Source organism: Rhinoraja longicauda, chromosome 17, assembly GCF_053455715.1.
Source record: "Rhinoraja longicauda isolate Sanriku21f chromosome 17, sRhiLon1.1, whole genome shotgun sequence".
Lineage (NCBI taxonomy): Eukaryota > Metazoa > Chordata > Chondrichthyes > Rajiformes > Arhynchobatidae > Rhinoraja > Rhinoraja longicauda.
The window spans coordinates 3,180,625-3,194,126 of record NC_135969.1 but is presented as its reverse complement, the minus strand read 5'-3'; the positions used below and the strand labels follow the sequence as shown (position 1 = coordinate 3,194,126).

The following is a 13,502-nucleotide window of genomic DNA, read 5'->3' as shown; positions in this document are numbered from 1 at the left end:
GAGTTAAAATTGGCATGTCGCAAAGGTAATAAATACTACAGTGGTTATGGGAGATTTCAACATGCAGGTAGACTGGGAAAATCAGCTTGGAAATGGACCCCGAAGATAGGGAGTTTGGGGAGTGTCTCTGAGATGGGTTAGAGCAGCTTGTACTGGAGCCAATTCTGGATTTGGTGTTGTGCAATGAACCGGATTTGATAAGGGAACTCAAGGTAAAAGAGCCATTAGGTGGTAGTGATAATAATATTATAAGTTTTAATCTACAAATTAAGAGGGAGAAGGGAAAATCGGAAGTGTCAGTATTGCAGTTGAGCAAGGGGGACGATGGAGGCATGAGGGAGAAGCTGGCCGGAGTTGACCGGAAAGAGACCCTAGCAGGAGAAACGGTGGAACAACAATGGCAGGTATTTCTGGGAATAATACAAAAGGTGCAGGATCAGTTCATTCCAAAGAGAATAAAAATTCTAAGGGGAGTAAGAGACGACCGTGGCAGACAAGGGAAGTCAAGGACAGTATAAAATTAAAAGAGAAGAAGTATAACATAGCAAAGATGAGTGGGAAGCCAGAGGATTGGGACTCTTTTAAAGAGCAACAGAATATAACTAAAAAGGCAATAGAGGGGAGAAAAGATGAGGAAAGCTAGCCAAGAATATAAAGGAGAATAGTAAAAGCTTATTTTGGTATGTGAAGAGGAAAAAAATAGTTAAGACAAATGTTGGTCCCTTGAAGACAGAAGCAAGTGAATTTATTATGGGGAACAAGGAAATGGCAGACAGTTGAACAGGTACTTTGGATCTGTCTTCACTAAGGAAGACACAAACAATCTCCCAGATGTACTAGTGGACAGAGGTCCTCGGGTGACGGAGGAACTGAAGGAAATTCACATTAGGCAGGAAATAGTGTTGGGTAGACTGAGGGGACTGAAGGCTGATAAATCTCCAGGGCCTGATGGTCTGCATCGCAGGGTACTTAAGGAAGTGGCTCTAGAAATCGTGGACGCATTGGTGATCATTTTCCAATGTTCTATAGATTCAGGATCAGTTCCCGTGGATTAGAGGGTAGCTAATATTATCCCACTTTTTAAGAAGGGAGGGAGAGAGAAAACAGGAAATTATAGACCAGTTAGCCTAACATCAGTGGTGGGGAAGATGCTGGAGTCAATTATAAAAGAAGAAATTGCAGAACATTTGGATAGCAGTAACACGATCGTTCCGAGTCAGCATGGATTTACGAAGGGGAAATCATGCTGGACTAATCTTCTGGAATTTTTTGAGGATATAACTAGGAAAATGGACAAGGGAGAGCCAGTCGATTTAGTGTACCTGGACTTTCAGAAAGCCTTTGATAAGGTCCCTAATAGGAGATTAGTGGGCAAAATTAGAGCACATGGTATTGAGGATAGGGTACTGACATGGATAGAAAATTGGTTGGCAGACAGGAAACAAAGCGTAGGGATTAACGGGTCCCTTTCAGAATGGCAGGTAGTAACTAGTGGGGTACCGCAAGGCTCGGTGCTGGGACCTCAGCTATTTACAATATGCATTAATGACTTAGATGAAGGGATTAAAAGTAACATTAGCAAATTTGCTGATGACACAAAGCTGGGTGGCAGTGTGAACTGTGAGGAGGATGCTATGAGGATGCAGGGTGACTTGGACAGGTTGTGTGAGTGGGCAAATGCATGGCAGATGCAGTTTAATGTGGATAAATGTGAGGTTATCCACTTTGGTGGTAAGAATAGGAAGGCAGATTATTATCTGAATGGTGTCAAGTTAGGAAAAGGGGAAGTACAAAGAGATCTGGGTGTCTTTGTTCATCAGTCACTGAAAGTATGCATGCAGGTACAGCAGGCAGTGAAGAAAGCTAATGGCATGTTGGCCTTCAAGAGGAGTTGAGTATAGAAGCAAAGAGGTCCTTCTGCAGTTGTACAGAGCCCTAGTGAGACTACACCTGGAGTACTGTGTGCAGTTTCGGTCTCCAAATTTGAGGAAGGACATTCTTGCCATTGAGGGAGTGCAGTGTAGGTTCACTAGGTTAATTCCCGGAATGGCGGGACTGTCGTATGTTGAAAGATTGGAGCGACTGGGATTGTATACAATGGAATTTAAAAGGCTGAGAGAGGATCTTATTGAAACATATAAGATTATTAAGGGATTGGACATGCTAGAGGCAGGAAACATGTTCCCGATGTTGGGGGAGTCCAGAACCAGGGGGCCACAGTTTAAGAATAAGGGGTGGGCCATTTAGAACGGAGATGAAGAAAAACTTTTTCAGTCAGAGAGTTGTAAATCTATGGAATTCTCTGCCTCAGAAGGCAGTGGAGGCCAATTATCTGGATGCTTTCAAGAGAGAGTTAGATAGAGCTCTTAATGATAGTGGGGTCAGGGAGTATGGGGAGAGGGCAGAAATGGGGTACTGATTGTGAATTAAAGCCATAATCACATTGAATGGCAGTGCTGGCTCGAAGGGCTGAATGGCCTACTCCACTCAATATGGCCTGCACCTATTATCTATTGTTGGGGGAGGGTTGCCGGACCAGCAGGAGAGGTTTGGACGGTGGGTTGCCAGGCCCGCAGCATAGGTTTGGACCCAATGGGTCCACGCCCATCTAGTACTTTAATAAAATTCAAACACTAATTTTCTTGGTTGCATTTTCCTTTAAGCCACGTAACAAATATGTAAGCAAAATACTGTTACAATAAGCATTCTATACAGCATCCTCCATATGTTAAGTTTCTAATGTGATTTCTCACAAATTATTACCACTACATTTTGTACCACAGAATAGTTTTGGCAGAACACTCACTGAATTTGAACAAACCAGAGTATATTAATCATCATGTTTAAATAGTTTTAAATGTTTAAATAGATCCACAAGAGTGATCAAAACTCTTAAAAAAACACATTTCTATGAAACAAAACTATTGACAATCTTATAAATGGCTTTATTTTGGTCCACAATGAAAATTATCTTGCACCGAACACAAAAAGAACAAGGCCTACATTGGCTACAGTACAAAATACATTTTTTATGTTCCATTGCCAGATACAACTAAGTGATTATTCCAAATATAGAAGTACAAACAATTATCCATTGGAAAGGGAAGAGTGAAGCAGACAGTTGAACAAAAATTATGAGAAGAAGGGTCTCGACCCGAAACGTCACCCATTCCTTCTCTCCAGAGGTGCTGCCTGACCTGCTAAGTTACTACAGCATTTTGTGAAACCTTCGATTTGTACCAGCATCTGCAGTTATTTACCTACACAAAAATTATGAGATAACTATTATGTGCATAGAATCTTCTAAAAGTATAATTGGGGGGGGGGGGGGGGGGGGGCAGGGGGAATTTGTAGCATAGTAAATGGTTTAAAACAATGATAGATGCTAAAATACAAGGTGCAAGATTTGACGACAAATTAACCACAAAAACGTGAACATTTAATGCCAGACAGAACAAAAAGAGAACTGGTGGGATGAGTGCCTTTGCCTATTGATTTGTCAATTATGAAGAACCTCAAAAGGTAACTTTTCTGTTTAATTAATAGAATAAATGTATTGATCTTTGGTTGGAAAGCTTTAATTAGAGAATTAGCTTGGTTCCAAATTTTCCCAATCTACATCAAAAATGTGGCGAAAGCAACCATATATATTTCCAAGTTTTCTAATAATAAACTAGCTGTAACCATGAATATAGAGGAGGATATAAAGACCCTTCCGCGGAATACTGACAAGCTGAGTGAATGAACATAGCAGATAGAAATATAATGTAGATAAATGTGTGGTCATTGAATCAATGTACAAAAACAGGCCCTTCGGCCCAACTTGTCCACACGAACCAAGTTTTAACATAACATAACATAACAACACTTTATTGTCACTCGGCACAACACCGAGCGAAATTTCAACAGTCACACAAAACACAGCAAAAAAGAAAAGAACACAGGACACCCGACCCCAACACAAACATCCATCACAGTGACTCCAAACACCCCCTCACTGTGATGGAGGCAACAAAACTTCCCCTCTCTTCCCCCCGCACCCACGGACAGGCAGCTCGACCCCTACGAGGCAAACGACACGCACAGCCCCCGCAAGGGGATGGAAGGCCCCCCGGCCGAGCCGCCCCGGGCACCGAAACGTCCCGCGGCCGAGCCGCACCGGGCACTGAAACGTCCCGCGGCCGCACCGGGCACTGAAACGTCCCGCGGCCACACCGGGCGATGTTAAGTCCAGCGGCCGAGCCGCACCGGGCACTGAAACGTCCCGCGGCCGAGCCGCACCGGGCACTGAAACGTCCCGCGGCCGCACCGGGCACTGAAACATCCCGCAGCCACACCGGGCGATGTTAAGTCCAGCGGCCGAGCCGCACCGGGCACTGAAACGTCCCGCGGCCGAGCCGCGCTGGCGATGTTAAGTCCAGCGGCCAAGCCGCACCGGGCACCGAAACGTCCCGCGGCCACACCGGGCGATGTTAAGTCCAGCGGCCAAGCCGCACCGGGCACTGAAACGTCCCGCGGCCGAGCCGCACCGGGCACTGAAACGTCCCGCGGCCGCACCGGCCGATGTTAAGTCTAGCGGCCGTGCCGCACCGGGCACTGAAACGTCCCGCGGCCGAGCCGCGCCGGCGATGTTAAGGCCCGCAGCCGAGCTGCACCGGGCGATGGAAGGCCCCGCGGGCGAGCTGCGCCCCGGGGAAGAGACCTAATAAAAGAAGGTTTCCCCCCGCCCCCCCACCCCACCCCACACCCCCACCACACATACACAGCCAAAAACAGAAACAAAAACCATTCCAACACCGACACAAACAAAAAAAAAGAAAAAAAGACAACAGACTGCCAGAGAGCCGCAGCCGTTAGGCGCAGCCAACTCCTCCCACGTATAGCCGAGTTAATTCCATTTACTTAACACCTTTTAAATGTCACCAGTATGTCCGCCTCTACAGCTTCCCCTTGTAGCTCGTTCCATGTATGCACGACCCTCTGCATGAAAAAAATCACCCCTCAGGTCTTTTAGAATCTTTCGTTTCGCACCTTAAACTAATGCCCTTCAATTCTGGAGTTCACCACCCTGGGAAAAAGACTGACCATTCACCTTATTTATGGCTCTCGTGATTCTGTACATCTCTGTAAGGTCACCCCACAGTCTCCTATGCTCCAGTCTGTCTGTCCCTTCCTTCTTTGTTGTTTGATAGTACGTGTTAAATGTATGTTTTAGTGTTATTTCGCTTATTTTATGGGGGAAACTTTTTTTAATCTCTTACGTTGACAGAGGTGCAATTTTTTTCTGTATCATATCTCCTTCCGCACTGCGGCCTAACATCGAGGAGTTGGCGGCCTTTGCTGCAGACCGACTTCGGGAGCTCCAACCGCAGGAGCCTACGGGACTTACCATCGCGGAGCTCACGATCCCTCTCGGGGATCGACTTTGGAGCTCAAACCATCGGAGACTGTGGACTTTAACATCATGTAGCTCGAGATCCCTGGTTAGAGACCGACTTCGGGAGCTCCAGGCCACAGGAGGTTCGACCGCCCCAATGCGGGAGCTTCGATCGCCCCAACTGCTGATGGTTCAACTGCCACGACCGCGGGAGAATAAAGAAGCAGATTGGACTTTATTGCCTTTCATCACAGTGAGGAATGTGGGGAATCTGCTGTGGTCGATGTTTATCTTAACTTTTATGCAATTGTGTGTCTTGTTGCTTTTTTTTAGTATGGCTGCATGGTAAATCGAATTTCACTGTACCTTAATTGGTACATGTGACAATAAACAGACCTTAAAATCTTGACCTTGAACCTTGAAGTAGAGAAGTCCAAGCATAACTAGCCTTTGCTTTTGTCTCAAACCCTTCAATCCTGGTAACATGCTGATGAATCAAATCTGCTCCCTTTCCAGCTTAATTACATCCTTCCTCTAGCAGGGCAAACAGACTGCACACAATATTCCAAATGTGGTCTCACTAATGTCTTGTACAGTGATAACATAACGTCTCAACGTCTGTACTCAAAACCTTGCTGATGAAGGGAAGCTTGTCTGCGCCTACTTGACTATCCCGTCTACTAAATGTGTACTATAGTGCACAGAGAACTATTTACTTAGCTATAAAAAGGAAATGCTTGCCATCGACTGACCAGATTCTAAGAATGGTCACATTCACATTTTCTCAAGCACTTTATCATCCAATGGAGAACAGAACAGTACCATACAGTATGGGAACAGGCCCTGCAGGCCACAATGTCTGTGCTGAACATGATGCCAAAATAAACTAATCTCATCTGCCTGCACATGATCCATAATCCTTCATTCTATGCATATTCATGTGCCTATCTACAAGCCTCTTGGACATCACTATCATGACTACCTCCACCATCAACCCAGGCAGCACGCTGTGGACAGCCACTCTGTCTAAAAAGAAAACACCCCACTCATCTCTTTTAAACTTTATCCCTTTCCTTCGATGAGGTCTCACCTCAATCTCCGACGTTGAAGAGAAAACAATCCAAGTCTGCCCAACCTTACAGCTCATACCTCTAATCTAGATATCATTCTGGTAAACTACTTCTGCGCCCTCTCCAAAGCCTCCAAATCCTTTCTGTAATGGGGCGACCGGAACAGTCGCCAATGCACTCGAACCAAAATCCTATATAGTTGCATCATGACTTATTAATTCTTGTATTCAATGCCTTGATCAATGAAAGCAAGCATACCAATAAGCATACCATGTACATATAATAAGCTTTAGGACTTTCTTTAATCTGATTCACCAAAGGTTTAACCATATCTGAAGTCTACCCATAATCGCTTCCCAAAGTTATTTCATGGCCCTTTTTGGCCCTTCAAATCACCTATTTGAGTTATTTATTACTTGCTTTAGATCCCTCAAATGCCCTGTCTGATTTCAACATCTTAAACGGTTCCTTTTCCTTTTTGACCACGTTTACAATCTCTGATTATCAAAGGTTCCCTTACCTTGTTACCCTTATCCCTCCTCTTTGGGCACGTCAGATGTGGACTTGCTCAATAACTCCCAATTTACTTGTTCCTGCCTAATAACATATAATTTTCCTTACTCCAATCAAGTACCTTCCAGCAAGATCCAGAATTATCCCTATTCATAACAGTCTTAAAACATATGGAGTTGTGATCACTGTCCTCAAAATGTTCTCCCACTGAAACACCAGTCACCTGGCCAGGCTTGTTTCCCACACAAGGCCCAGTACGTTCCCTTCTCAGATTTGAATATCCACACACTATTTCAGGAAACCCTTTTGGATACATCAAGCAAATTTTGCCCCATCAGTAACCCTTGCTTTCCCACTTTCCGTCACTCCCCATCCTAGTTCTCCGTCTAGTTTCACTGTCCTTCTAATTAATTTTACTGGTTGTATGCCTCCTTGTCACCTTCCCCTCAGCTAAGAATGTACAATTCTACATTTCCTTATCATCGTCTGCTTTGATCTGTTGTTTTCACACCTTACCCCTCCATATTTCCAGGCTCCCTCTCCCCTGACTCTCAGCCTGAAGAAGGGGCTCCACCCAAAACGTCACCTATTCCTTCTCTCCAGAGATGCTGCCTGTCCCGCTGAGTTACTCCAGCATTTTGTGTTTATGTTCCCTACCACACGATCTACTTCACATTATTTCTGCATTAAATTTGAACTCCAATGTCTGACCATTGCACTAGATGATGACCTGAAAGTTTATTAAAGTCCCTCCACTTAAGGTTTTTTCCCCAAATTGTAAATATTGCAATCGATTCCTGCACATCCAAACTCAGGCTACTAATATACATTTGGAAAGGCAATTAACCCAGGGAAACACCACTTTTTAATGTCCCTCACATTAAAAAAATTACCACTCACCTAATTCTGTTTTCTGTCACTGATTGGGGGAATGGCACTCATTCACCTGCTCCCAACACCTGGCAGGGACCAGACGAGCCAAATGGCCTAGTCCGGCATTATTTTAGGTATTTTTTAATAAATCAAAGGAGATTACAGATATAGGCTTAATGCGAGTGCTTGGGGCTGAAAATCTTATTAAACGGTACAGAATGCATGAAAGGATAAATAGCCTAATCCTGTTTTTATTTTGTACCCCCTTAAATTCCTTGGTAAAGATCGATAAAAATACTCAACCATTTCCAATGCCTCCATGTGGTGGGTTTGATTTTAGACCCTAATCAGCTCCATCAAAATGTGACTTCCATGGAAAAATGGATAGTGCTGGCTTGGTCAGTTTTGACTGTCCCGACAACCCAATGAAGAATGATTTGCCAAACCATTTCAAATGATAGTCAACTGGCAACGAACTAGCTAAGTAGTAAGTGCAGGAGAGGTAGTGCAGTACTGATGAATGCATAACTGAAAAGATTACTTATTAAAAGGAGAATATTGATTTTTTTTTTAGCTTTGGAACCAAGTCAAAGGGAGGTGGGACCACCACAAGGTAGCCCAGATCTTCCAGAGCTGTTGGAATAGATTTAAACTAATTTGATGGGAAGAAAGGAAATTGAAACAGTAGCAGAGTGTGAAATAGAATCAGAAAGCCAGGAACATTAAGGGAATCAAGGGATACATTGATAGTGCTGGAAAATAGCTCTGAGATGGGTGATGAGCCTTGATCTTAATTAACAGTGGAGAGGGATCAAAGGACTAGATGGCTGCTCCTGCTCCTATTTCTCATGCTCTTAAAATGAGGAAGCCTATCTCCCATCTATGGAGAGAGAAAAAATAGTTAAGTGTCTCAGATTAAGGACGTCTCACCAGAATGGCAAAAAGTTAGAAGTTGCAGAGCACGAAGTTGCATAGAAAACAAACAGCCAAGGTACTTGTTGGGGTGAGGATGATGAGAGATGGCGAGACGCAAATGGTGGCTGAAAGAGAATGATAAAAAGAATGACGACAATGGATCAGAATAGGCACATCGGAGACAAACAAAATCTCAAAGTACCAGAACACAGAAGAAAAACAATGCTGGTATTGTGTGCGAACCCCTTGTCTTATGTTTCCAGTATTCAGCTTTTTCCTATTTTCTTGGTTGGAAATTTCAGATTTCTTTCATTTTCTGTATTTAACTTGAGCTGTTCACAAGCATTTACCACCTCCTTTCAGCAACCACTTATGTCATTCACTCTCTTTTCATTACAAATCACTGGTGTAGAACATAGAACAGGAACAGACCCTTCGACCCACAATCTCTGTGCTGACCCTTGATGCCAATTTATACTAACTCCATCGGCCTGTACAAGATCCATATCACTGCCGACAGGAAGCCTTCTGGCCGCAAGGTCCAGCGGGAAGCCTTCTGCTACTTCTATACTTTCCTTCTTCAACAATCTTTTTAGTCTTTCATTCATTAGTAATGTAATCCTTATCTGATACTCGCTATATGCAATAGCATGTCGCTCCAGTAGTAATCTAGAGATCGGTTTGATTAAGTTTCTTTCGAAGAGGTGACCAAGAAGATTGACAAGATAAATGTTGTCTACAAGGATTATAGCAAGGCCTCTGACAAGGTCCTGCATGGTAGGCTGCTCTGGAAGATTGGATCATATGGAATCCAGGGTGAATTAGCCAATTAGATACAAAATTAGGTGGGTTTTAGGAAACAAAGGGTGGTAGTGGATGACTGCTTTTCAGATTGATTGCATGTGACCACAGTGACCAGTGATGGGTCCACTGTTGTTTGCCACATATATATTAATAATTTGGATAAGAATATAGTTAGCATAATTTGTAAATATGCAGCTGACTCCAAAGTTGGTGGACAGTGAAGTTGGTGGTCTCAGGCGAGTGCGCAAAGGCAGAGATTTATTGCGCATTAGGAGAGTGCGCAAAGGCAGAGATTTATAAATTTTTGATTAGTGCAGCTGTTAGGGGTTATGGGGAGAAAACAGGAGAATGGGGTTGAGAGGAAAAGATAAATCAACCATGATTGAATGGTGGAGTAGACTTGATGGTCCAAATGACCTAATTCTGCTCCTATCACTTTTGCCATACCCCACCTCTAATTTTCAGCTTTCTTCCCCATACTCCATCAGTCTGAAGAAGGGTCATGACCAAAAATGCAGTCTGTCCATTTCCCTCCACGGATGCTACCTGACCTGCTGAGTTTTGTTCAATGCACAGAGGGAAATGGAATTACTGCAGGCATGTGGGACTGATATAGATAGACATTGACACAATGGGTTGAAGAACCTGTTTCTATGCTGTTGACTCTGTGATTCAACCATCTTTTAGTGCTTACTAACTGTCTGCAGAACGAGATCCTTCTTTTTACTTATGTTATCAGTACTGACATGAAAAACTGCCACTGAATGTCCACCCTCACATCTGACAATATTCTGGTTGCCCTCCAATGACATCCTTGATTTTGCAACCAGAGAAGCAATGCACATTTCCTGTAATCACATTTTCAGCTGCAGAAATGCAGCCTGGTGAAAAGATTCAGTAGTTATGAGATTAACGATGACTTAAAATAAATGTTCACTTTGCACTCATTTCTAAATGTATGAATCCCCCAATGAGCTTAATCCCTAAAAAGGAGCAACCAGTTCCAATACAGGTAAAAAGGAATTTAGTTTGATATGAAATTATTGCAACACGAATGCTCGGAACTCGGAAGGGCGGCACAGTGGTGCAGTGGTAGAGTTGCTGCCTGACAGCGCCAGGGACCCGGGTTCAATCCTGACTACGGGTGCTGTCTGTACGGAGTTTGTACGTTCTACCCGTGACCTGCGTGGGTTTCTCCGAGATCTTCAGTTTCCTACCACACTCCAAAGATGCACAGGTTTGTAGGTTAATTGGCTTGGTATAAATGTAAATTGTCCCTAGGATGATGTCAATGTGCATGGGGTCGCTGGTCGGTGCGGACACGGTGGGTCGAAGGGCCTGTTTCCGCACTGTATCTCTAAACTAAACTTACAAGAAGTAGTCGTCATTGGATGAAATGACTCTCATTATGGGAATACCTGCACGAAAAAGGTCACAAACGATTCAAAATGGCGGCCCAACATCACTTCAAGGTGTTAAAATACAAGGCCTTAAAATACAACCTTTACCAGAAATATGAAATTCGTCAAAAATCATTTGCCATGTTCGAATCCTCACCATTTGCATAATTAACTCTCAGGTAATGTTGGAGCTTTTAAGTACAAACAGAATATAAAAATTAGTTCGACTTGGCGATTACTATATTCTTGATTTTGCACCATTTGCTTTGTTCAGGACCGTGATCATTTTTAAGTTCAATCCATTTGGAAGGCACCATTTGATGGAGAGCTTTAATCAGTACTCTGCTCAACATATTCAACCCCATGGACTGGTTGTTCATTTCATCCCAATACACAGAAAATATTTTCAGCACAAGATTGAAAACCAAATGTGGAAAAATGGTTTGCAGGACAAGAAAATGATTTGCCTTCTAAGACTGTTCTTTAGACAACTGTCAAGAGGGGCAGAAGAAGCACACATGCTTTAAATTTCTTATAGGATAAAGTTTCTCTTCAATCTACCATCTCACACAGCAGATTTCCACTTAGTTATGAACTTGAGCACAATTAACTTCACCCGATTAATATATGCAAGAAGGAAATGCAGATGCTGGTTTAAACTGGAAAGCTGGAGTAACTCAGCGGGACAAGCAGCATCTCTGGAGAGAAGGAATGGGTGACGTTTCGGGTCGAGACTGAAGAAGGGTCTCGACCCGAAACTTCACCCATTCCATCTCTCCAGAGATGCTGTCTGTCCCGCTGAGTTACTCTAACTTTTTGTGTCGATACCCGATTAATATGTATTGATTTTGACCCAGATTTCAGAAAACAATAATCACAGATGTTGGACATTAGATTATTCCACAAAATATATTTTCAATTACTTCTGAATGATACATCCAATGTAGAATCTTCAAACAATTCCTTTCAGTAAGTCATCAAAAAAAGTGTACTGTATTCAGTGGATTCTCTAGCATTTAACAAAATGGCACATTGTAATAATATCCAATGAAAGGTATTACGTAAATAAACAACACAGATTAAATATTACTTCTTGACTACTATAAGGTACAAGAGGAAACCATCTCTTGCGTTCAAAGCGCAAGTTCCATCACATCCAGATTGTAAATCCAATCAGTCAACCAACAAGAGGGAGGTCAAAAGTTCAGAGTTTCATTGAATTACTACACTCGAAAAGGAACACTACTATAACATGAAGAATGATGACTGAACACAAACCTGACACGTCTTAAACTCTCTCCTTCATACCTGTGAAGTAAACAAAATGGAGATAGTTGTTAATACAAATCATGGAAAGAATTTCAAGACTCCTTTCATTTAATTAGCTGCTTTCAGATCTTAAATCAACATAAAGCAATAACTCAGGCTAGACCTAGTCAGAAATCGAATTCACAAGCACCCACAGTACTACCCTTCTTTTATTCAGCATTATTACATTTAGATGGATACTAGCTCAATATCAATATTTTAAAGACGTACAGGTATGTAGGTTAATTGGCTGTGTAAAATGTAAAAATTGTCCCTAGTGGGTGTAGGATAGTGTTAATGTACAGGGATCACTGGGCGGCACGGACTTGGTGGGCCGAAAAGGCCTGTTTCCGGCTGTATATATATGATATGATGATATATGATAAAATGCTAACTAGAAAAATATATTTTTTGTTATCCATAATTTTAAAATGTATTACTTTCAAATAAAATTTGATAAAATATCTGAAATTCAGCTACTTTTAACATCCAAAATTAAGATTATTTTCATCAAGTTTAAAATCAGATCATTAATTTATAAAGGAAGAAAATGCCTTCAAACACTAAAGTGCAACTTTGTAATACAAGTATAATATGTGTAATAGTCAAGTTTATGGAGAAATAATTGCTCCTCTATGGTATAACATTTAAATTTCTTTACTGATATTATGCAGTCAACCATAGTTTAAATAGGATTTTACCTGTCTGTGAGTTTTGGGTAGATACGATAGACAATAGCTACAGAATCAAACATAGACACAAGGAACTGCAGATGCTGGCAACTAGAGCAAAAAACACAATGTAGTGGAGTAACTCAGCAGGTTTAGAAGCAGACACAAAATGCTGGAGTAACTCAGCGGGTCAGGCAGCATCTCGGGAGAGAAGGAATGGGTGACGTTTCGGGTCGAGGCCCTTCTTCAGACAGATCCATGTACCTGTCTAACTGTTGCTTAAACGTTGGGATAGTCCCAGCCTCAACTACCTCATCTGGCAGCTTGTTCCATACACCCACCACCCTTTGTGTGAAAAGGTTACCCCTCAGATTCGTATTAAATGTTTTCCCCTTCACCTTGAACCTATGTCATCTGGTCCTCGATTCCCCTACTCTGGGCAAGAGATTCTCTGCATTTATTCCTCTCATGACTTTATATACATCTATAAGATCACCCCTCATTCTCCTGCGCTCCAATGAGAGAAGCCTACTCAACCTCTCCCATAGCTCACACCCTCTAGTCCTGGCAA

At 42.7% G+C, this 13,502-nt stretch overlaps 1 protein-coding gene across 4 annotated transcripts in view; it reads right to left on the bottom strand.

Annotated features, from left to right (window-relative positions):
- Positions 1 to 13,502, bottom strand: part of iqsec1b (IQ motif and Sec7 domain ArfGEF 1b) — a 381,341-nt gene that overhangs the window by 273,849 nt on the left and 93,990 nt on the right. For 3 of the 4 annotated variants that reach the window (XR_013548356.1, XM_078413939.1, XM_078413945.1), the window contains exon 2: positions 12,231 to 12,260. The exons of the other annotated variant lie outside the window; for it this stretch is intronic. Coding sequence is in view for 2 of the 3 variants with exons in the window: in XM_078413939.1 (XP_078270065.1) it covers positions 12,231 to 12,260 (30 nt within the window). In the remaining variant the exon portion in view is untranslated. The remainder of the gene's footprint in view (positions 1 to 12,230; positions 12,261 to 13,502) is intronic. 4 annotated transcript variants of the gene reach the window in all.